The sequence below is a fragment of the Aptenodytes forsteri genome, unplaced genomic scaffold (assembly GCF_000699145.1).
Source record: "Aptenodytes forsteri isolate BGI_AS27 unplaced genomic scaffold, ASM69914v1 Scaffold119, whole genome shotgun sequence".
In the NCBI taxonomy this organism is placed as follows: domain Eukaryota; kingdom Metazoa; phylum Chordata; class Aves; order Sphenisciformes; family Spheniscidae; genus Aptenodytes; species Aptenodytes forsteri.
The window spans coordinates 9,839,573-9,863,673 of NW_008796165.1; the positions used below are offsets into that span (position 1 = coordinate 9,839,573).

Below are 24,101 nucleotides of genomic sequence, written 5' to 3' on the forward strand. Positions count from 1 at the left end.
CCTCTTGCTGAGGCCATCTTTAAAAGGTTACCAAAACCTCCGTGCCCACGGTTTCAGACTCTGGGAGGGACGCCAGTACAGAGCTCACAGCGGTGGACACTTGGGCATGCTGGAAAGGAGGAAAACGCAGAGAAGAGAAATCGTTCTCCTTCCCTCCAGCTGCTGGTGGCTGAAGCACTCAGGTGAGTGCTGCGAGCAACGGGTGGGTTAGACGACATGTGAAGATCAAAGGAGGATCTCCAGGGCACCCGGCGAATGTGTCTCATCACATCGCCCACGGACATCCAGAAACACCGCCTGGAAGCATCTACATGAGCTACATCTATACTTGCCAAGTGGAGATACCTATAACACAGGTCTATGGTAGCCCCCCGAGCACGGGTGGGAGTGTGGAAAATATTTGTTGGGAATATCGCTATGTTTGGGGATGGTTTGTACCTTCAAGAATTCAGCTAGAAATAATTGACAGGATGATTTGCAGCCATCGCCAAACAACATTACTTTCCCGAAAGCAGCAGCACCAGAGGGAAAACAAATTGAAGCAGGTGTGGGAAGAGTTAGGAAGTGCAAGAATTGCATTCCTGAGCCAAATGGACAGATTGAGACAGAGGAAAACAAATTGGGAAGGGAAATGGCTGCCTATTGCCCAGATTTTTCAGGCACTGGGAGGAGGTGGAGGTTGGGTTCAGGCTCTGTTTCGGGGCCTGGGAGCGGTGTGTCCATTTGAGCAGCTGTGTTAGTGCTCAACCTGGGGTGAGGGTGGGTTTTTGGGGTGTGTTTCCACCCTGAGCGGGGCTGGGTATCACAGGTTTGGGGAGCAGCATCCTACAGAAGCACGAGCCCCACCACCGCGATGACCATGAGGAGCCCGGCCAGGATGCAGATGCTGATAAAGACGATGTCGCTGGTGTCCTGGCTCTTGATTTCGCGGGCGTCCATTGCTCCCCTGTCCTGCTGTTGGGCATCTACCAGGTTTTCTGCCTGGCTGAGCCTGGACGGGTCAGGGCCAGCGATGAGGGTCACCGAGGCTTCCTTCCTCTTTGGCTCACACTGCACCTCGTACTGGTGGATGTCCTCCTGGTTGCCCACCGAAAAATCGATGTAGAGGGTGCTGACAATGACAGATGTGTTGTTGCGTTTCTGCAAAACAAGGGTTGTGGCTCATCGGGGATTTGTGCAGCTCATTTTCACAGGGGTTTGGAGGGCAGCTGGCCATGAATCAGACCAGCATCTACTGAGAAGATGGGAGAGGGACTGGGAACTCCTCTCTGCAGCCGGTACGACCGGCACAGGGCTAACCATCTACTCAGCTTGCTTTAAACGCAGGTTTGCCGACTGCTTACCTGGGATTCGGTGCTGCAGGTGTCGAACCTGGTGTGTATTTTAAAGTTCCCGCCAACCACCTGGGCTGCACAGGAGGGGGTCCCCAAATAAATCCTATTCCTCTCCAGCTGGGCCAGGGACTGCACAGGGATCTGGATGTGGAATTCCGTCCGGGTGCAGCTGACGTTCATGGGCACAACTGTTGGGACAGAAAACAAGGTACATGTGAAGGTCCATGGGGAGGGGATTTCCCCAGGCTGCAGTGACTGCAGTAGCTCAGTGCAGAGCCACAGCCGTTTTCAAAGCTTGCTGTCCCCATCACACATGAAGCAGGCGACCGACAGCAGCAGGAGTAGCAGGGACATTGGCCTCATGAGTTTGCCATGCATCTCGCAGTACCTGGCGTTGCTGCCACAGGACTCACGTGATGAGATGAGTTTTCTGGCAAAAAGAAGCTACACATGAAATGCAGAAAGCATTATTTTATATATCAATATCTTAGCCCTCCCCCATGTCGAGGTCAGATGTGGTTGGCTCCCAGGCACTGTCCTGCTTTCTGCCCTGGGGAGAGACACCACCACTAACCCTCTCAAACCCTGTCCTCCTTCCCAGCTCTCCGAGTGACAACCGAGTGCCACTGCAGGCAACACCATCATGCTGTCACTGCCATTAGCAAGGAAGGATTTACCCTGTGAGAGCAGCCGCTCTCCATCATTGCAAAGCCAACGAAACATTTGAGTTTCTGCCCAGGATTAGACCATGAGAGCTTTGCTGATGGCTTGCCATAGGCACAGAGCTCCCCTACACACTACAACACCCCTGCGAGAGAGACTCTTACAGTGATGAAAGGGAGGAGATGCATCTTGGGGGGATCCCATGCCTGCCTGCCCTGGAGTGATGCAGCTGCGCAGCTGCCACCTGGTCCCTGGGGAAGGGTGAGCTGGCTGCCCGGCCCCGGGGCATCTTCCTGGGGATGGCCCAGCCCAGGTCCTGTCCCAAGATCATCAGCCCTCCACCACTCCCAGAATGTTATTTTTGATGGGGAGCTTGTGAACAGTGCATGGAGGGAGCTGCTGTTGAGCTGCCCATGATGCCAAGAAGAGGAGCAGGGCAATGGGGAACCCAGCCCCTCTCCATCACTCTCTCTCTGGCACTGTATTTGGCCCCCCTGGATCCAGAAAGCATCCACGCAGGGAAAGGAGCAGGGAAAAAAATGCCCCCCTCTTTAAAGTTAATCCTTGCTCAGCTTGAACCGCCCACTTGGGCAGTATGAATTATTGAATTATTCCAGCTCTCTCTGAATCTTGGCCTTATGAAACTGGTAAGACGCAATAAAATCAATACGAAAAAATAGTGTCACTTTGCTTCACTTAGTGCATTATAAAACCATTAGAAGATTTACCAAATAACTAAAGTGCATTAGATCAAGAGGAGGAGGAGCAGAAAATGGATCCTCTCTCCTGGCGTGAAGGCTTTCGTTCAAATGGCCATAAATCACACACGCCCAGCCCAAGTCACATGCTTTCGTGGGCTCGAAAGGAAAACATCTGCATGGCTGAAGAGCTGGGGTGTGGAGGCTGAGGTGCCCCTTTGCCACCGAGGGCTCCCGAGGAAGCTGGCGGCAGGGAGAGGCTGGTGCCTCCTGGTGAGAGCAGCCACTCTCCTGGCAGAGCGCTGGCGGTTGGATGTGCCACGCAGGCTGCTAACTGCAAGCAGATGCCCGAATCGTTGGGCGAACATAGCAGGCAGCCTTAGCTTTATGGAGGGAAGCTCGGTTTCGTGTCCAAGCTTTTGTCCTCCCCCAACATGCACCTGGCAGCATGTACCGGGGGATGCAGGAGCCTCGGGCAGCTGGGAGAAGCCACATCCCTCTCCGTGACGGGGCTTCCCCCGGCTCTTTAGCTAGCATCCCATCTATCTGTCTGCAAGCTCCTCCATTGGGTATGGGGTTTCCCCATGACCAGACATAGTGAGGCCAAGATTTCTCTCCCTGCACACTGCTGTTAAACACTAAGAAATAAGCAGGACAAGGACCAGGACAGACCTGCTGTGCACACTAAAGCCCTACTAGATGTCTGGTACAACCTCTCTCCCTCCAGACGCTGCAGAGGCTCAGGACAAAACCCCATCCCATCTCTTACTCCTAGAGCCACATACCCCCAAATCCCTTCTGCTACGCTGGAAATGAAGAACGATTTTGCTGCTGAGGGATAAAAGCTCATAAACCCAGGGCCAGCCACCCCCAGCTCCTGTGCCGCTGGCCCAGCAGCCTTGCTCCATCTCCAGCCCGCCGGCGAGGCTGCCCCTGTCTGAATCATCCCTGACACACAGGTCAGCTCAGATGTAATTATCTTGAAATACAACGAACGCCATAAATTTGCTAGCTTTTGAGGTACAAGGTTGGCAAATACATCAGAAAGGTTACACACCGCTCCTCCCACCAGCTGCGGATGCACCGGCTGGGACACAGGGCATGCCAGCGGCGGGGAGGTGCCGGCCAGGGCTGGCTGGGCAGATTTGGGAGCACCATGCCCCGGGGGTCCTGCCCCTCCGGTGCTGCTGCCAGTGGAGGAGAGGACATGGTTTATGTCTGCCTGCTCAGCTGTGTGCCGGCAGGGCCAGAGCATCCTGGGGAGCAGGGAACAGGGTTGTGATGCTTGAGCTGGTCACCTCCCCTGGGGCTTTGGTCCCCTAAACCCCCCCTGGGTTTTCTCTCCTTCATGCCCTGAGAGAGGAGCAGGAGCATGGCAGCGGCAGCGACGCGGGGAGGAGAAGCTGGACAGCATCTCCTGAATACTAAACACCGCGTGGAGCACGTGCGTCTCGCACTCTGCAAGAGCTGGAGCTCACCCGCCACGTCTTCTCCACCCCATCCCTAAAGAGCCATGTGCACTGCTCCTGCAGACAGGTATCTTCACTGCACAGTCTTTCCAGAAATTACCTGGTCTCAGGCATGTCCTGATGGAAATAAAGCATTGAGGAGCACCCAAGTGAGACCTTACCTCCCACGTAGGTGATGGAGAAGCCCCTCTTGGCCGTGTTGCGGTCGGTGTGGAGGACCAGCAGCAGCTGGTTGCTGCGGGAGGTGATGGGCGCCAGGGTCTCCCGCCCGCACCACAGCCCCAGCAAGGACCCGTTCTCGGCACCACCATCGAAGGCGGCCAGGTGGTCATAGTCGCAGCCGCCTGTCAGGCTGCTCCGGCCCTCCAGCTCCATGTCCAAGAAGAAGACCTTGACCCGGTAGCGCAGGGGCAGCCGAATGCTCCACTGGCACTTGAGGTTGTTGGGGTAGAAGTTGGGGTACCGAGGGCTGGAGAGATTCCCTTTGATGGTGGTGAACACCTCCTGGCACTCGCCTGCTCGGGGAACGAAGGGAAAAGAAAAAATTAAAGCAAACCTGAAGCCCCCTGGGTGTGGATGAGCTGGCAGATGAGCAATCACTTGTTTTATTGCTAAAGCATGCTCTGCCCTCCACCTCACTGCTCCCCAGCCTTGCATTTGGCGGATGGACATCCATCAGTTTTGGGGGATGGCAATGCCCAAGGTTGCCAAAGCCCTACAAGGGCAGACGGGGAAAACCATATCCACAGGGAATGGCATAAGCAAGGAAGAAGGGCAGCTCATGCTCAAGAGAAAGACAACCCGGGGCCTGGGATAGCCACAATGATGCCATTTTCATTGTGTGGTGGTTTACACTTCACACGATCATCTCATGAGCTCTCCCCAAAGGGTTCCTCTTCACTATCATCTCCTCTTGCTGCTGCGGGAGGGACAGCATCACCACCACCACCTTGGGGACCCATCCCCACATCCTTCCCACCACCCCACCACCCTGAGACCCCCGCACCCGAGTAGAAATGGGCCTTGAAGCCCCTGCCGCCAATGTTGAAGTCCGACTTGAACAGGATGAGGAGGTGCGGGGCAGAGGAGACGGTGCGAGGTGGGCGGGCGCTGCCGCAGTAGCGTCCCAGGCGGGGGGCAGCAGCGGTGGGGCCATCGAAAAGGGCCACGTAGTCGAAGGTGCAGCCCTGGCCCCCCTCCACCTGGAAGTCGGTGAACACCAGTGTGAGGGGGCCACCAGCCCCCCCGATGCGCCAGCGGCACTCGGCTTCGTTGGGGTAGCTCTCGGGGTAGCGGGGGCTGGTGATCTCCCCGGACAGCCCTGTCAGCTGCCCACCACAGGCATCTGCGGGAAGGCACAGATGATGAGGATGGTGGGGGAGGACAGATGGATGGATGCTCCGCCACTGCCATCCCTCCCCACTACCTTTCTGGTAGGCAGCGGCGAAGCCGCGCTTGGCCACATGCCGGTCAGAGCGGAAGACGATGGCCATGACATGCCAGGCGGAGGAGAAGGGTGGCGGGGGGCTGTGGCCGCAGAAGGTGCCCAGGAGGTTGCCCTGATCCCGGGCAGCCCCGTTGTAGACCTGGAGGTAGTCGTAGGCACAGGCGGCATGGTACTCCAACTCGAAGTGGCTGAAGGAGAGCAGGATGGAGGAGCCCTCGGCCACCACGATCAGCCACGTGCACTCTGTCTCGTAGGGGTATGGCCCCGGGAAGTTGGGGCTGGAGAAATTGCCAGAGGGTGCTGAAAGCACCCCCCCGCATTTGATGCCTGGGGGACACAGAGGTGGATGTGATGTCCCCTTTCCAGGGGAAGCCTAAAAGGATGGAGACAGGGTGCACAGCACCAGCTCCATCCCACCACTGGCACTACCGAAACACCAGTGCCCTGCAGACCCCCACTGGGCTTGGTCACCCCTTCTCCCTGGAGGACACATGTTACCCCATCACCTGTCGTCCCTCCATGTAACCCCCTTCTCCCCCCGCCGCCCCTGTGCTGCCCCATGGCGTGGCTGCAGCAGGGCTTGGCCGTGTCTGTGAGTTTGTCCTGCCAGTGATGGCACGGTGTCCCCATCCATTTCTTGCTGGGAAAAAGAAAGTAGGGACTGAGTTTTAATTGTTCAGTGGTTCCAGCCTCGCCAGTGCCCCGGCTGCCCAGCCCTTCAGCTTTGTGCCTCCTGCTGATGACGCTCCCTCTATATAATGGTCGTATCGGTGAATTCAAGCTGGGAGAAATAGGGTTGAAGGGCTCGATGCACTTAACAATGAGTTATGCATGTAGGGATCGATTTTCTAATGAAATCTTTATACTGAGACATGGTTATTGTAAAATAAGGCAGAGAGGGGGAGCGGCTGCCACCTGCCCCTGGGTCTGATTAGGGTTGGGGTGAAGAGGCTGATACAGCGAGCACATACATCATGTCTGGGAGGGACGCAGACCCTGTGTACCCCCCAGGAGACATGTGTGGGTTCCCAAGCAAGGCTGAGCGCTCGCTGCCATCAATCTGGGCCAAGCATATTGCAAATCAATAGTCAGCCAGCGCGCATTGCTTTTCATCACGCTCACTGGTGCAGTGACCCCCCGGCGAGGGGGGGGGGTTCCTGTGGATGTGTGTGATGCAGCACCACAGCAAATGGGTAAGGGGGGGTGTGTATGTGTGTGTGTGTTGGCACAAGCAGCAAAGCTGGCCAGATCTAAAATTGCCTTGCTAATTACTGGGGATAGGCAATAAAGTAATATGGGGCTGGTACTAAAGGAATAATGTTATTGAAATAAATATCCAAGAGGGGAGCCTGCAGGAGGGGCGAGTAGCCACGGGGCAGGCAGATTGATGGATTAAGGGCTGGGTGCCTCGGGGTGCTCCGGGAAGCCCAGGTGGGTGCAGGCAGGGGGCTGAGCAGGCAGCACCAGGCAGCGGGGTGGCCGCTTGCCCCTCAGGAGCACCTGCACCGAGGCTGGGATGGGTTTTGATTTCTGACGCAGCCCTTTTGTGAGAAAGGCCCTGCTCTTTTCGGGGAGGGGTATTGCTCGTTAGCCGAGTTACTGGGCTGACCTGGCCCACCCTGCCCCCCAAATTACGGTGTTGTCTGCTAACCCTGCCCTACATCCTGGGGAGCATCTTATCCAGGTAAGGTGAGGGGTTTATTACATGCACAGAAATATACACATGCATACATACGTTGACATATATATATATGTGTGTGCATATATATATTTATATAGGCATGTGTGACTCCAGAAGTTAACAAAGGCTTCAGCAAAGCACCTGGACACCACAACAGGACAACCGTTACCTGCAATCTTCAGTAAAATAAGCATGAAGTGGAAACTCAAGCGCGTGGTGGTGTCCCGCACTTGCTGCCATGCATGGCGACTGCAGATCCCAGCTCCTTTCCCCAGGCCAAGCCGGGGGACCCCTGGCCTGAGCAAGCCGCTCTCCTTGCACGGGCTGAGAGCTGGGACCCGCTCACACCCCAGAGCCACTGCAGCACCCGCAAACAGCCCCCTCCTCCCCAGGGACCATGGATGTCCATCGGCCCCGGGGTCGCCACTGGGAGCTGGGACCGGGCTCTTACCTCTGCTGGGAGCATCCCCGAGAGCCCCACACAGCACCGCCAGCACCGCCAGGCAGCCCGCCCCCATGCACCCCATCCTCCAGCAGGCAAATCTCCCCTCACCGGCACCCAAGCATCCTTTTGAAGCTGTCTATCTGGTAGGAAAAAAAACAAATAAAGAGAGAAATAAATAAAAAGTGGGAGGACTGTAGAATTAATAGCAGAATGAATAATTCATTGCTTGTTTGAATTAAGAGCGGCAAGGTAACTTGATCTATTCCTCCCTTCCTTCACTCAGTTTTAATGATCTGGATCAAATGTCCCAAGGATTTACACTATACCAGATACTTTGTCAATACACTATATTTAGAAGAGATATTAACGTTTCAGATATGGTGTATAACAGCAGTAAGTCTGGGATGACAATATGCCCTTAAGGGTCTATGAAAATAATTTAGTTTGCCAGGCAAGCCAGTGAACCAAAATGGGAATTTCAGACTTACCGCGGAAAAGCACCTCAGGAATTAACGTGATTTATACTGCGGCACCCACTGCACAAAGCCAACCAGTGGTAAAGGCTAGAGAAACAAGGAACGGGATTTAAACACAGCTGCGTCTCCACGTCGGCTGCCAGGTCAGCATCCCTGCAGCGAGTGCCCAGGCTCAGCGGGATGCTCAGCCCGGGAAAGTGGCAGTTGCAAGCACTAAAGATAGCAAATCCCACCTCCCCCGAGGAAGATTAGAGATGAATTGTGACTCACAAGCAAAAAAACATCGATTATTATAGAACCTGCTAAGGCCTTGGAGAATTACCATGTTCTTCCACGCCGGCTCACGCTCCTTCTCGCCCAGGCTCCTGGATGCACTTAGCTGAAGGTAATCAAGCCTTTGCGCTCGGTGGGAAAGGTGTGCTCCTCATGCTGTGCCACATTAGCTGGAGAAACCCCAAACCCAGCAGTGTTTCAGTTCTTTCCCTCCTGCCCAGGAAAGAAAATACTTTCCTGCTGCCATAACCCACACCCAGATGAATGCCAGGAAAGAAAAACCCATGAGGGCCTCCCGGCATGAGGGACCTGTGCTAAAAAAGTCACCTTCAAAGCAGTGAGGAAAGAAGCAGCACGTATCTGTAAATCTCAGGCGGGAAGACAAGTTGCATTTATTAATTAAGCAATGAGGATCGATGCCTGAGACATTTCCTGTGGATTAATGATGGGCTGGGAGGAGCTGATGGCCTGAGGTGCGGCTAAGGACCATTAACACCAACTGGTCATTAATCCCCAGGAAATGCTCCATGCCAAGGTCGTTAAGTGCCTGCATATATTTATGGGTAATAATAACAACAATAATATTTGTACAGGCTCTCTCCCCACTGCCTGGCCTTGCTGGAGCCATGCCAAGGGCCAGTGGGAGCATTGGGACATCCCAGCCAGGAGCCCTCCGTCCTGAGCCCAGCTGAGGCGGGGGACATCAGGGTGTCTGTCCCAGGGCATTGGGCACCACATCACCCCACGAGCACCAGGAGTAAGTGCATGTTCGAACGAGGAGATGCAAGGCAGCCCTCCCTGTCCCAGGGTGCAGCGCAAAGCTCCTGCTCTGGTGCAGGCTCCGGGAGACAGCTCTGATGCTGGCACATCTCCTACTGACATCTCAGGGACACTGCAGAGCTTAATTAGCTGCTTCATTAACGGGCTTGGAGAGGAGGTCTGTCCCTGTGCCTTGTACAACACGTGCGGGGACAGCACCCACAGCAAAGAGGCAGGAGAGGTCTGGCACCACAGCCCGTGGTGCAGGGGCCTCTCCTGGGTATTTCCACACCACAGCCCTGGCTCAGCCAGGAGTGCTCAGCCCTCCCTGCCATGATCCCCCGGCCTCAGGGACAACGTGCTCCCCGACTTCTCCATCGCTGCACAACAGAGCAACACATTCATCCTTGCTGGACCTGTCTCCAGCAATAACCATCCACCAGCCCTTCCACTGCCAGCCTCAGCGTTGAGGCACCTCCCAGCACGGAGCCAGTCTCCAGGACACTGGTACCTACGCGGCCACTCTTCTCCATCCCTCCAGCTGCGCTCTGCGGTCCCGCTTCATGCCGTGCATCAGCGATACCCCCAGGAGACGGGGGGTGAGGGCTGTGCAGCACAGCAGCTGTGCCCCCCCTCCCGGGAGACGGCATCCATCAACCGTCAGCACATTCACCCTCTCCTGACCTGGGGATGGCCATTCCCCGGCTGGGCCCAAGCCCAGGCAACGCCGCTTGTCAGCTGGCAGAGCCGGGCGGGAGGGCAGAGGGAGGTAGGGGGAGGACGAGATGCGGCAGAGGAGTCAGGCAGGTCCTTCCACACGGAGGTCTGGCCGGAGGTGCTCTGGATCAGCCCAGGGTGCTCTGGCTCCGGCCAGAGACACGGTGGGTGATTTCGATGTATGCCGTATCGGGGCTGCTTCTATTCCTCTGTGGGCAAATTTATAAATCATGAGCCAAAAAGGCATTTGATTCAATAGAAAGGATGCGATCAGGACTGTGAGACTTCAGAGAAGATCAAAGGTTTAAATACGGTCCCCAGGAGAAATGGGAATTATTTAGGCAGGAAATAATGAGATGAGGTAGGGGGGATGCGGCAGAGGAGTCAGGCAGGTCCTTCCACACGGAGGTCTGGCCGGAGGTGCTCTGGATCAGCCCAGGGTGCTCTGGCTCCGGCCAGAGACACGGTGGGTGATTTCGATGTATGCCGTATCGGGGCTGCTTCTATTCCTCTGTGGGCAAATTTATAAATCATGAGCCAAAAAGGCATTTGATTCAATAGAAAGGATGCGATCAGGACTGTGAGACTTCAGAGAAGATCAAAGGTTTAAATACGGTCCCCAGGAGAAATGGGAATTATTTAGGCAGGAAATAATGAGATGAAATTAAGAAGGTATTTAGGCTGCACATGAGGAAGAAAGGAAGCGAAGCCAAGCGAAGCCCCTTTCCCTGGCACAGCGCTGCATGGGCGGTGGGGGCTTCCTGGGGGGCACCCAGAGCACTTGGAGCGTCCTGCCAGCACCCGCCCTGCCCTGGCCACCCACCACCGCAGGGAGCTCATGCACCTCCAGCTCCACAGATCCCCGCCCCCGATAATTGACAGCATCAACACCATTTCCCTATAAAACTGCCACCACGGGGTAGCTCCCAGGCATCCAAAGGGAAGGAAACCTCTCATCCTCCCTTGGTAGGGAAAATCCTGCCCGAGAGCCTTTCCATCCCACATCCCTGCCTTCGCAGGAGCGCCATGCAAGCCTCTGAAAGGGGCTGTCCCCATGGGGGTCAGGCTGAGAAGAGGGGACTCTGTGAGAGCCAGCCTGAGAAATGACAAAAGGCGGGAGGGGGAAGGGAGAGAAGGGCAGAAAATAGAGAACAAAGTGCCCACAGGCGGTTTAAAGGCCCCTTCGAGTTCATACTTCCAAAGACATTGTCTCCCCCACGGAGACTGTCTTGCAAAGACCCCCCATCCCCTTTGGCACGGCAAGCTGGGCTGCCGGCTCCGCATGCATCACCTCCTCCCGCTCTGCCTGCAGGATTGCAACCCGCAGCATTCACAGCTTGCTCCGTCTCTCACCACCCTCCCTTTTAGCCACGAACAAAGACAGGAGGCTTCGCAGCAGAACGGCCAGACCAGCTGGGTAGGGTTTAACCATCGTGGCCCATATGTGCTGAAATACCCAGACATATTGGGGTTGTGTTTAAAGGAACAGTCCCAGCTTTCATGCAGAAAGTCGTCGCTTTTCCGAAGAGAGCGTGAAGTTTTACCTCAGGCCTTTGCAAAAAGGCTGGGTGGATTTTTAGCAAAATCTCAAAAAGGCAGAATATTTAAAGCAAGAGATATGTAAGTAAGGTTTTCAGAGTATGTAATATCCGAGGAAAATATTTTCTCCATGTTCCTAGCTAAGTCCAAAGTAGGAAGAGCGACCGGAGAAAGCAACTCCTTATCAGCCCCACGCTGTGCAGAAGCACCTCCACTACACAGTAGCTTATGGCGGCTGAAGCACGGTTTGGATGGGAGTTGAGAGTTTGCCTTGGACCTACCATGGACAACTTCCCCGGCTCTCTCTGTGTTAAAAGCCAGAACCCTATCTTGGGTTACAAAGACGGCTTTCTTGTCAGCCCTTGCTCCAATGAGGTTAACAAAAAAGCTGCAGCTACACTGGATTAATTCCAGGCATTTGGTAACAGGAGACAAATCTCACTGATGCGAGGGGAACCTGTGCTTCCTCCCAACATGTGAATCAGCACCATCATTTCAGTGTGTCTGCTTATTTTGAACAACTCTTAAACTACATCTCCTGTGTGTAAGGTGTACTATTTGATACAGGTAAAAAATGAGACAGGAATGATAATGCAACATCATCTGTCACAGCCTGGGAAACCCCAACGCAGGATAAACTGGGAATGAACGGAAAAACACAAATGTGTGCAGAATGGCTGTACTTCCAGGTGTAGTTAGTAAACACAGTGGTCTAAGAAGGTAAAAGAGTGGACAGTGGATACCTCAGAGGAAAGGCAGCAGCATCTTGGACTGAAAGAGGAGGAAGGGGCCGGCACACCCAGCTTGGGTGCTGTACCAGGGCAGCCACGGAGCTGCCATCCCCCGGGGCAGGCCCTTGGCTCTGCCCCCTGCCCCCGTGGGGGAGTGACCCAGCAAAGCCCCATGAAGCTTTCACTCCTCAGGTGGTGGTCTTGTACGCTCAGGGCACCCCCTTGGGCACCCGTGAGGGTCCTGTGACAAAAAGAAACAGCTGTTTATTTGAAAAGAGGTTCAATTTAATGAACAAGGGCTATTATACAACACTTAGGGGACACGGAAAGCAACCAACCATCCTCCATGACAGATAGCAGCTACAACCCCGATGCTTTCTCACACAGTTTTAGGATATGCTCTTTCTCCCCCAGGCAGCGTTCAAGGGTTAAGGATTAGGGTGGGCAATGCAGGCTGTGCTAGGGCAGGAGGACAACCTGCCTAAGTCCTCAGTGGGCATCACGTATAATTCCATCCCCATGTATAGCCTTTTCTGTACGTGGTTGGAAAGGCTCTTTTCAGAGATCGGTACCTTCTTCTCTGTATTAGTGTATAATGGGGCAACTGAGGCGCAGAGAGGTTGAAGTGACTTGCCTGACGTCACCCAGCAAGATAATGACACAACCAAAATAAACGCCATGGACTCCAGAGTGCCAGGCCGGTGCTCTGCTGTTCCCTTGGCTATGCTGTCTTCTCCTCAAGGATTAAATCTCTCCTCTGGACATCTAACAGGGCATAATACCACTGCAGACTAACATGGATTGCAAAGCAAGTCACTGGTCTTTGTATTACAGCAGAGCTGTGTACTTAGATGGTTTTTAGTACCCTTAGGAGATCTCCCTCTTAAAATTGCATGTGAAGACTTACCATGCTGTTCCCTGAGGTGTGGGTGATTGTAGCAGCCACTCTGGAGTGGCACCTATCCTTAAAACACTCTCAAGAGTGAGAATCATACTGGAGACAAATATTTGATCCAAAGGCCTATGAAAGTATATGCACAAGGAACTCAGTCTATGGAGATGACTGAATTCGAGCAACGTCTGCAGAGAAACAAGGACGTCCGAGGCTCAGCCTAAGATTCCTTAGGTCATGAACATCCTGCTAAAAGACAAAACAGGAATTTTCTTCAATTCCTGCAGCTTTCAAATATCTAGTCATATCTTCATGGAATGCAGAAGAGCCACAGATTAATACAAAAGGCTTTCTTCGACAGGAATTTATTATTGTCTTTATCAAGTCTTCATCGAGACGACCAGTGTACGTGTTTTCCTGATAGCTCCAGGGAAGTTTTTCCAGTGACGTTTCCTGAAAAGACAAAAGGTTTGCAGTGTGCCATGTTAAAAAGGACAATTGATTGCTTAGGGCCAAATCTCTCTCTTCCCCTCAGAGTACTGCACAGGACTTTTGTCACCCTTGTGACTCCATCTGGGTAGAACTGACCCATCCTGAGAGCTACGTTCCTCTTCCAAAGCCCAGATCAAATCTTTCCCTGTCATGAGACCTAGCCACTCACTCAGAGTGGACTGAACAAAACCAGAGTGTAACTATTGCCAAGAAACACTGCAGAACCTTCTCCTTTGAGAACCACTTCTCACCGTGCCTTTTCCATTCTCAAGTCCTAAATCCCACGTCTATTCCTCTCTATTGCCTCTTCCACTCCCAAGTCTCTTTCAGGCCCATCTCCCTCAAACAAAACTGAAAGAAGCCAGCCCTGCTCCAAACGCAGCTCTGATCCCATGAGAAATGTTGGATCCCATGGCGTTAGATCCAGCGGGGACTCCCCTACTGCTATTAATTAGAAGCAGAAGGTGCTCAAACGTGGTGGTGACAGGCAGCAGAGTGAAACACTGAGACAGACAGATATATAATCCTAAAAGGGAGGATGCAGGAGTCAGTGCTGGACTACAACAAACCTGAGAGAAAAGAAGAAAGGGAGAGACAATTACCGGTTAGACTCCTATAAAGTAGCTGAGGGGGGTGCTTAAATCACAAGTACTTTTCTCTATACACAATCTCAACTTGCCGAGGCCATATGTGGAACATAATGTATGAGGCAGATCCACCATGAGAGACACAAAAAATGATTCATCTGAAAAACTAAAAATGCAATGGGATTCATTCCCTTAGCATAAATAATTCTTTCTATATCCTCCCTGCAATGAATCCTCATTTCTGAGGGAAATAATTTCCAACTACCAAATCTGCGCAGAACACAAGCAACTTTGGGACCAAATGGAAATGAAAAAGACTGCTCAAGATATAAGACCACTGAGAGGTATGCCGTCATCCCATGGATTTGGCAAAAAAAGTAATTTTACAGAGGGAGAAACAACTTTAAGAAGTTTAAAAATGGGTCAGCTGGGAAAAATAATTGCCGGGAAGTTGGTGCTAACATACTAGAAGAAGAGAGCTCTAGCCATGAGCAATGAATGGAAGGTAAGGACAGATTAAGGCACTGGTATTAGGAAAGAAGAAAGTTTATTTGCTGTGAGTCTCCCAGAGCCAAGTTTTCTTTGCACAAATGTTTAGGTGCAACAACTGTCTGAAGTGGGGGGGGAAATAATCAACAGTGACTATTAATCAGTGCGTCCATCCCAACAGAACAGCTACCAAGGAGGTAAAGAGGAACAAGCAGTGACGGCTGCTTCCCTGAAATTCTCCAGGCTGGTAACAGTGTGAGAGTATGTAGCAGATTTAAGAACAGCAGCTACTGGATCACAAAATACCCTCGATGACTGGGAAAGAATTAAGATCACACTGACAGAAAAACAGAGGAGGCAGAGGCTCATTCAGCGCCCAGAACCCTCACACAAACACACTTCATATCCATTTATTTACCTGGCTTAGGACGTAAAATATTCTGATGTTCCAGTATCGAGCCAGATCCTGGAGAAGAGGTTTCAAATAAATTTTGTCAAACGTACGGAAGCAGCCAACAAGAGTTACAAAGGTTTCATCCTCTTCATCATCTGTTATGGACTGGAGGATTGGAAGCATTGGCGTGAGGCCGGTACCAGACGCCAGCATGAGGAGTTCTCCATGCTAACAACAAAACAGAGAATTTTGAATGAGCTGTCGTGACTGGAAATGGATGTGCTCATGGTCAGTTCCTCCTTGCTGCCACACTGGTAAAGGGCCCCTCGAGAGAGAACATATCAGAAGGTCATGAACTGGTAAATTCAAATCTCAGAATGTATTTTTCTGCAAAGGATTACAGATAGCACTTTCAGGGTTTATATATCAAATCTAATAAAACTTTATTTTACCCAAATACAAACGTTTATCCTGACTTTAGCCTTGATTTCAGTTAATTTGTATTTCAGTTTCAATTCTGCAGTACACTCTGCTGACCCACTGTGTGTTGTTTTACCACTGGAAACGATCCCTGTGTTTCTCTTGGATGCTGCAAAGTACAATCCTGAATGTTCTCTGGAGGAAATGGTTTCTTCTCCATCCTGATCCACGTATCTTCCTGGTGCATTATCTCACTTTTCCTCAAAGAGCTACCAGCAGCACATAGTGCTTCCCACCTGCAAGGGGGGACATTCACTCCACTCGCAATAGGGACGTTCAGGCAGTAAGGTGCTGTGTGTAGGAAGACAAAAGGTTCCCAGCACTTTCCCCGGCTGCCAGCCAGTGCACCAATGCCAGAACTGGGACTTAAGCCCCTATTAAGCCCTCAGAGGCTGCTTGCGCTCTGTTTTGACTGGGCAGTTTATTGTGAATGGATCTGATCTGCCTGAATCTGAGTCCTATTCTACTAGCAGCAAATAGAGATAAAAGAAAATTTTACTGTGAAACTAATATTCGGGACTTATGTTATAATACCTAAATAATAAACAGTTCTTCTACAGCAAGTTGTTTTAAAGATTGCTCAGGTGCTTTGCAAACTGCATGTACATGGGTCATCCAGACAGGCCCTGAACGCAGCCACTTCTAGGCATGGCTGCCATGTTCTGTCCCAAGTGATTATCTGGAAGCTTTTAAGAAGAGAAGGGAACAGTAGCCTAAAACAGCAGGGAGAGTATTTCAGGAAGCAGAACACAATTGCTCTGCATGGAGCTCAGCTACTGGGATTTTACAGCCTTATTTTTGGCGGGGGGTGGGGGGGGGAGAAGAAATAACAAGACTTTGGGATCTTAATGATCACTGTTTTAATTTTGCTCCTCATTTGAAAGGTCAGAATTAAGTAACCAAATTGGTATGTGTGAGAAACCTTCCCCTGAAACTGGATCTGCCTTTCTTTGCAGCGAGCCTGGTATCAGCAGGTGGGATCAACGTTTGCAGAGTGGCTGGGTGACGTGACACCTCACTGGAGCTGCTACAGTTCAGGGAATACCCAAGAGAGAAAAAGATCAACACCTCCCCTTTGCTCGTGCTCAGTCACAAAACAGCAATGCGGTTCAAACAAGGCAAAAACCAATCCACACTCATTGCCGATGCAAAGTAAGTTCCCTTTGTTAAACACATCAGGAACTTCTAATGCAAGTGATGAATAGAGAGCCTTGCTAATATTTTCCAGTCTCCCGTCCACCTCCCTCTCCTCTTCCTTCTTAAATTTTCTGCAGTTCAATAAGGTGTACTTTCTCCAATTGACTGCTAATGCTGTAGCACTGTACAGTAACCCAGGAAGTCCCTAAAATAATCATGAAAACAGTAATCAAATTGATGTCTTCCCTTTAGAGTACTAAACAAAGCTAGCTGCCACAAGCTGAAACATCCTATGCCTCTTTGGGAACTAACCTTATTAGGTTGATATGGGAACCCTCCAAACGGCCCACGCCAAAAGACCATGTCTCCTTTTTTCCATGTTTTTATGTATTGTGACATTAGCCCAGCTTCATAGCACTAATAAAAAACATTGCACAAAAGAAAAGAATAATTATACTCTGTTGGAAAGTTTCCCAGCTTAAAGTCAATTATAAAGTTATCTACATTTAAACAAGAAGGGGGCAAAAAACATTTCATGCGTTTAAAAAGAAAGAAAGATCATTCTAGTTGAAAAATAACTCAAAGTTATACCCAAAACAAAGACATTTAAATTAAATCATATTGGATCCATTCCAGCTTGACTATAATGTAAACACAACCCACTCTCATGCAGTCTGAATTTCCAAAACTGGAAAAAGCTTATCAGAGTTCTTGCTTACAAAGCACACAGAAAAGAGTGTCTTGAATGCAAAGCACAGTCCAAGCCTTCAAGTGTTCTCCAAATCTCAGAGTATGGGGTCTGGAAATGCCCTCTGGGTACTGATAGTTATATAAACACTGCATAGCTCTTGCTTTATTTCAGTCTCTCAGATGCTGTGTTGATACAATTAGTGACCCAAAGTCAGGTTTCTCATTTATAAAACTCTTGTTTTCAGAACAGGTCATCTGGATGCTAAGGGATGCCTTCACATCTTCAAAAAAATATATTAATTTGGGCCTCACGGAAGAAAAACATTAGCAAAATCTGCCTTACTTTCTACCAGGCACAAACAATATTATGTAGGCTTTTGCCTGCAGGAATGCTAACCTCACTCATGACTGATGAGGACGGGTCAGAGCTTGCTAGAAACAGAGAAGCAAGGAGAGGCTGGAAAATGAAGGGCTCATCCAAGCAGTCTTGTTGCTATGTGCAATATGTATATGTATGTCCTATATGTATGACCACTTTATGGTTAATGAGAACAAACACGCACAGAAGAACAGCTACAGTCTATGGGATCTGGCCAGAGACCAAGGGCTGGTCCAAACAGCAAGAGCAGATAAGCCGAACAGCTGTGGCAGACAACTGGTCTCGCACAGAGGCGATGCCACTGATAAGCCTCAGGAAGAGCTGCAACACCACCAGAGGTCAAAAGATGAGATGTGATACAAGCCTTCGAAGACTCCAGCCCATATGAAAGAAGTGTACTTTGGGGTATTTTCTGCACGCGCATTGGACAGAAGCCCAGCTCCCACACCCCAGTGCCTTGGCTGGCCACCAAGGTGCACTGCAGGCAAACGAAATTGGTGAACCGCAAAGAAGCTAAGAAAAAGTGAGTGAGCGAGCGTGTGCTTGTGCTTGCAAGCAGTGTTAGCTAATAAAGAACATAGATGCTCTTCCCCTCCTAACAACCTCACTTAAACAAGATACCTGAAGTATTAAGAACTATTAGCACCAGTTGTTACACTCAAAAGGTAAACGCTAACATACAGCCAGCCTCTGAGTTACTGTCAGAAACATTTTACATTCAGAGAGCTCTGGGCAGGTACTAAGTCTCAGGCAAAGAGTGTGCAGTTGCATCAAAGGAGCAGTATTTTATACCTACCTTCTTCAAATACATACGGAAACCCAAGGTAAGAGCAGAAAAGTCAGCCCCACCTACTGCCTATTCCCAATGGACCAGGGTAATGGAAACTAAAACAATCCTTCTTTCACCAGAATTATTTCCAAAAATTGAAGTGAGAAGTGATTGAGTGGGTTTAAAATGAATTTTTCTAAATAAAAAGAAAAAAATAATTATCTCCTGGGAGAAAACTTCTACACCCAGTTTTACATGGAGAGAAACCCTAACATTATAAAATCACTCAAAAAGAGGGTTATGCTCTGTAAATGGCAACTCCCTCACTCTTAACTGTAGTATCACAAATGCAGTGCTATAATAACAGGAGACAGAAGGGTTTGAACAGTGCTTGGATTGCATAGTAATAATAATAATATAGTACTTTCCAAAATTGCCTGAATAGTGTAAAATATACCACAACCTACAGAGTGAGTTATAAAAATGGCTGCTTTACACTGGGTGTTACCAATCTCTTTTGTCACTGCCAGAGAATAACTATAGCTCCCTTTGGGATGAAAGGTTCTATATGAAGGAAAGGTATCATTACAATCATTACTATTATTATTGAAATGCAAAACCTGTGAGTAATAAGCAAGTATACATGAAATTTCACAGTCATCCTGTGAATGTATCCTATTAATGCAACTCAAATGCAACATTTCTCTCCCCTACCACACACCAATTGCCACAAGAATGGCGAAATGACCCTCCCACAGGTGCCCTATAGAAGCTGTACACTTTTCTAAAGAACAGGGTTTGTGTTCAAACGTATAATGCATAATAAACCCCAGAAATGTGAAATCCTGGGAGACAGGCAGAGGACAAGTGGTCATTCTCTGCAAGCCACCTGGGATACCCAGCACTCTGAATTTCACACCTATACTGAAGTCTGCGTCTGCCCTGAGGAATCACTAGTGACATACAAATGCAGTATCGGAAGAATTTTCAATTCGATATTCTCCACACAAAGTAATCATTTATGAGGGCCCTGCAGACTTTATTCAGACAAATTTCCAGCCAAGTTCTCCTATAAAATCCTTTTGAACTCAATCAGCATTTTGTGGTGGCCTCCAGAAGGGCCAGGACACTTGTCCAAAACGGGGCTCTGCCACCCCATCTACCCCGATAGGTGCAGCCTGTGCCCATGGGCCACCTCTCTGCCCCGTGGGCCACGGGGACCCTCTCAGACCACAGGCAGCTCCAGAGCCCTGCCCGCAAACCAGAAACAGCTGTCTACTGTCTAGCTACATTTTTAACCAAACTGAAAAATGTTTCTGAGGAGTGTTCTTAAAGTAAAATACAGGGGGGAAGATAAAGGGTGGGCAAAGACTTCCCAAAACCAGTGGTTCAATGGGGCTGACAGCTGGGTGCAATTTCAAAGACAGATTGAAAAGGCAAAATGAAATCAGGGAAGTGGAATGGGCACCTCTTTCCACGCTGGTGACTGCAGGGCTCCCGAGAGGCTCTCCCAAGTGCTTAACAGGGCTTATGCTGCAAAGCACTCGTTTGTGTGTCACTTTCCTCTGCTTTCAGTTTTGTGGGAAAAACTGCAATTTTTATCAGGAAAGCACAACTGCTTCAAAACAACACAGAAACAGTCCATGAGGGATTTGAAAGTCTCACCTGAAGTGCTGACAGCGTGCTTGGTTCTAAGGTGCAAAGGACTGTTTTCTTTAGGACTCTAATCCATATTGCACAGGCTTACTTACTTTCATTAAAACTTCAAAGTAACCTTCTGCATTCCCTGGGCTAATTGGAGTATAGGCTCGCTGGACCTCCAAACCATTCACCATTCCTCTGGGAAGAGAAATATAGGAACCCTCTGTGAGTTGGGTCATTGACTGGTATTACCAAACTTCTGCAGTTCTCTGGGGAGATGAAGGAGGCAGCAGGTCCTCTGCCCAATGGCCCAGCCTGTGCACAGATGCAAAACATTTACCTTCCAGAGGTAAAAATCCAGGGGGAACATAATGGCTAAATGCACCTTTTGTTTTCCCGGTGGTGGCCCCAGCTGTACCACATATTCAGCTCATGGACACACCCCCGCAAGGACATCTGAGCTGTTTTGTGAGAAACAGCTGAACGTGCAAGACTGGCAAAGGGGAGAGAAAAATGCTTTCGTGGTAAGTTTGCTATCCCTTTTGGGCTGGGGTCTACTTTCCTTTCTGTGTTCGGACAGCATCTGGCAATTAACGAAAGCCAGGGCACAGCCTTGACCCGAGGTCTTGTCAATATACACTGTATTTTCCTGTTAAGTCTTCTCCTTCCACAGAAAATATCCACCCTGCTCTTTACTACTGACTACGGTAATTGATTGAAGTGACCGAACCTTTTCCTCTGCTGCATTATGAGAGATGGCTGAAGGGAGAAGCATGTACTTTCAGCAGCCAGCCAGCTGTACACATCAGCTGTTAACGTACAAATAACGTCAACAGATACAGATCAATGGCATCATAACATGACTTTTTCTATCTGGCAATGATCACCACAGATGGCTGAGACAGACATAAACTTTTCCCAAGTGGCTCCTTTCTGACAAGCAATAAACTACACAGGAGGGTTGTTTTGTTAGAAATCAGTCAGGAAATGCCTGGACACCAGGGATAACAGCCCGGGTGCGCTGAGTTACCCCAAGATACACGGCCTAAAATACCAAGCTCTGGGGTAAGCACGGCTCATTGTCTTCATCCCAACATGCTGGAGTAAATCATCTGTTGTAACATCTATTCTTTGACTCTTTCTTTCTGCAAATGGATTTTCTTAATCACACCTCGTTCTTTCTGACCCACCAACGCAAGGATAATGTTGAAGAAAAATACAGCTTTGGAATGGCTTTTACCATAAAATTAGTAGAGCTAACGAGCTCACAAGTTCTTTCATCTGTGTGATTGTGGAGGTATAGAAATTATGATTTGCCTGGTATGAAGCCTTTGTCTATTGACAAAAAACATACGTATTAGGTTACATAATGCAGACTGTTTAACTAGCACAGAGAACAATACCTTAACACGATATGTTGTCCTAAACTCAATCGCAGACTGCTATTTCCCGGTAATTCAAATTTGTACTGGTAGGTGTCCTCTGTTAGCTGCTCCACCGAGCTTATGCTGAATGCAGTAAATGTATCTGGATTCAGTTCTGAATTATTGCTCTGCAAGAACAACAATAAATAATTACTTGGTTAGATGATGTCTTTTATTATTTCATTTTTCTTTGGAAGCAAATGTGTGTGCTAATTTAGTGATGGAGATACTCAGGACTCCAGAGGAACACGTATTAAATGCTGGGGCCCACTGCAAATTTCAGCTCTCTGCTGATTCATTATCATGTTCTGCGGCATGCACTTTGGGATCTCACATTCCCCCCCCCCCATTTTTAAATTACATTTTTACACCTTACAGCAAGGTCATCCTATTATGACTCACTGCAATCATTTTCTCACGTCTGGAAACAAACAGAAATAATACTGCTAAAAGAGCTGAGCACTGCTTTGGGGGCAACTTTGAAACCTACTGATGACCACTATGAATAGGAAATATCGTTAGCTGTTTCAACGCTTGATCGTTTTTGCTTGACCCAGCATAGTTAATCTTATGTAAAAGGGCACTGACAAGCTTAAAATTATGCTCTGAAGACAACTACTCCACCACACACAATGCAGCTTTTTTCATCCTCAAAGTATGAGTCTAAAAATCAGGAAAAGATGAAAAAGGTCAGGAAAATGGAGCTTCTCTGAGGAAACCGTCAGAGAAAATTGTGAATCTTTGTACCTTTCACCCATTCCCGCTTTCCAGAGAGGCTGGGTCTGGCTGGCTGGGGTACCCCGGCAAGGAGAAGCTGCAGACTCAGGGCTGTAATGCGACACCAGGGCGAACTCTTGGAAAATCACATTACAGCAGGGAGAGAGCGGGCAAGGGGGAGGGTGGCTGTAAAGGCAGAGTTTGGGGAATTGCATTTACAGCCTTCTCTTAAGACATCGCTTTAATCTATTGCTGCATCCCTTGCCCATCACCACAACCCCACATGCTAACAAGTACGATCAAAGCACTGGCTCTAGTATGTGATGAAGATAAATTGACCTGCTCCTTCTTTTCCATGAGGGGGCTTTTGTCTTGCTTTGCTTTGGCCCTCTCCCATTGTGCAAGCTCCTTCTCATACACATCATAGATGCAGGGTTTGCAGCCACTGCCGCAGCACTGGGATGGAGAAGGTTCCCGGGGTTTGAGAGCCAGCCAGTCGTCCTCGTTTTCACTCATTGTCCGCAAAACACAAGCCCTGCATCAAAAACAGCACGATGAAGAGTGGCACGTGCTCATCAGCCGAGCATTATTTGGAAAAGGACTGAGAAATCCCTCTCGAGCATCTTACATGTGTATCTCAGGGGACCCAGAAAACTGAAAACCTGCGAGCCAATCTGGCACCTGCAGCGCTCCATTTTCGTTCAAGTGCTCGCTGCCTCTGCCTTGTCCGGTGCAGGAGCGCCAGACATAGCAGCCACCGGCCCAGAGCTGCACAGCAGACCCCAGCCCAGCCTCAGGCTCTGCTGCCCAGCCAAAGCTACCTCCAGCAGCAGCAGGCACACACTTATTCCTGCTTGTTCTGACATGGTGATTTCCAACAAAAGAGCACCCTGGTCACCTGGAACAGAAACATCTTAAAAATCTGCAGCTTGGTCCATGAGAACAGATAACGAACCCCAAACACCGAGACATGGCCTGCCGGAGCACTGTTTTAAAATGGGGGGAGGACAGTGAGATGAAAGTGCTGTTTAGAGCCAAGAGACTAGAGGCAAATGTGGTAAAGTCACAGGCAAACAAACACTGGTTATGAGAGGTTTGAGTCTGGCTTTAAATGCAGACGTGTAGGAAAGAGCAAGAAGCACAGGCAGCGTGATTTTTATCCCTTAGCGCTATCCTTGCTTCAGACTGAGCTGTACTCAAACCAAATAATGCTCCTCAAACCAAAATCATGATGCAGACGTCTCAGGGACTCTGCTATTTTTACACAATGGTTGGCTTAATGCTGTTCCTAATGCATTTGTATCTGTATCATTTAAACAAAAGGAGGCCCACAGGAAATTATGAAGCCACGGGTGACGACGCTGAGGAAGAGAACACTTAGCACTTAGAGCAGCTTCATTTTCAAGGTGAATTAATTAATTAACCTTCACCCCTGCAACACAAATATGCTTATTCTAATATTACGGGGGAAGAAGAGGGAACCAAAAGGCGAGCGGTCCTGCTCTCCACAGTGGCCGACGGTTCCATGCCCCCTGAGCGGGGCCGGGGGCGCCGAGCACCCACAGCTCCTCTGAGGGCTGTGAGGAGGGCGACCCCGACCAGGCCGCAGGTGGAGCCCGGAGCCCCCAGGCTCAGGGTTGGCCACGTTTATAGAGTTTCGAGCACTTACTGAGCGTGCCCGGGGGCTTGGGCACCCCGCCCCGCAGGCAGAGCGGCCCCGTCCCCGCAGGGGCCCGGCGCACCGGCCCAAGCCCGGCCCCACGCAGCAGGTCTGCAGG

The 24,101-nt window shown here is 50.0% G+C and overlaps 3 protein-coding genes across 3 annotated transcripts in view; 1 reads left to right on the top strand and 2 right to left on the bottom strand.

Annotated features, from left to right (window-relative positions):
- Positions 1-825: 825 nt before the first annotated feature.
- On the bottom strand, positions 826-7,819 carry CDCP2 (CUB domain containing protein 2). Its single transcript, XM_009287395.1, has 6 exons — positions 7,744-7,819; positions 5,591-5,938; positions 5,171-5,509; positions 4,326-4,679; positions 1,344-1,522; positions 826-1,140 (listed from the first exon to the last, which is right to left on the bottom strand). Exons 1-6 carry the CDS (start codon positions 7,817-7,819, stop codon positions 826-828), a joined length of 1,611 nt encoding a protein of 536 aa, XP_009285670.1.
- A 4,676-nt stretch (positions 7,820-12,495) lies between these two features.
- LOC103905649 (NADH-cytochrome b5 reductase-like) lies at positions 12,496-22,839 on the bottom strand. The gene is made up of 6 exons (XM_009287396.2): positions 22,663-22,839; positions 21,586-21,734; positions 20,293-20,380; positions 17,016-17,120; positions 15,111-15,314; positions 12,496-13,577 (listed from the first exon to the last, which is right to left on the bottom strand). The coding sequence occupies exons 1-6, from the start codon at positions 22,837-22,839 to the stop codon at positions 13,374-13,376; spliced, it is 927 nt and encodes a 308-aa protein (XP_009285671.1). The 3' UTR covers positions 12,496-13,373.
- A 454-nt stretch (positions 22,840-23,293) lies between these two features.
- MRPL37 (mitochondrial ribosomal protein L37) overlaps positions 23,294-24,101 on the top strand; it is a 5,326-nt gene continuing 4,518 nt past the window's right edge. The window contains exon 1 of the mRNA XM_009287492.1: positions 23,294-23,380. Coding sequence (XP_009285767.1) covers positions 23,294-23,380 — 87 coding nt within the window. The remainder of the gene's footprint in view (positions 23,381-24,101) is intronic.

Coding starts and splice junctions, on each gene's coding strand:
- CDCP2 (XM_009287395.1), bottom strand. CDS start 7,819: ATGGGGTGCATGGGGGCGGGCTGCCTGGCGGTGCTGGCGGTGCTGTGT. Junction 5,939..7,743: donor CGGGGATGCTCCCAGCAGAG/GTAAGAGCCCGG, acceptor TGTGTCCCCCAG/GCATCAAATGCGGGGGGGTG. Junction 4,680..5,170: donor CAAGGCCCATTTCTACTCGG/GTGCGGGGGTCT, acceptor TTCCCCGAGCAG/GCGAGTGCCAGGAGGTGTTC.
- LOC103905649 (XM_009287396.2), bottom strand. CDS start 22,839: ATGAGTGAAAACGAGGACGACTGGCTGGCTCTCAAACCCCGGGAACCT. Junction 21,735..22,662: donor TCATGGAAAAGAAGGAGCAG/GTCAATTTATCT, acceptor TTGTTCTTGCAG/AGCAATAATTCAGAACTGAA. Junction 17,121..20,292: donor ACTTTGAAGTTTTAATGAAA/GTAAGTAAGCCT, acceptor GTTTTTTATTAG/TGCTATGAAGCTGGGCTAAT.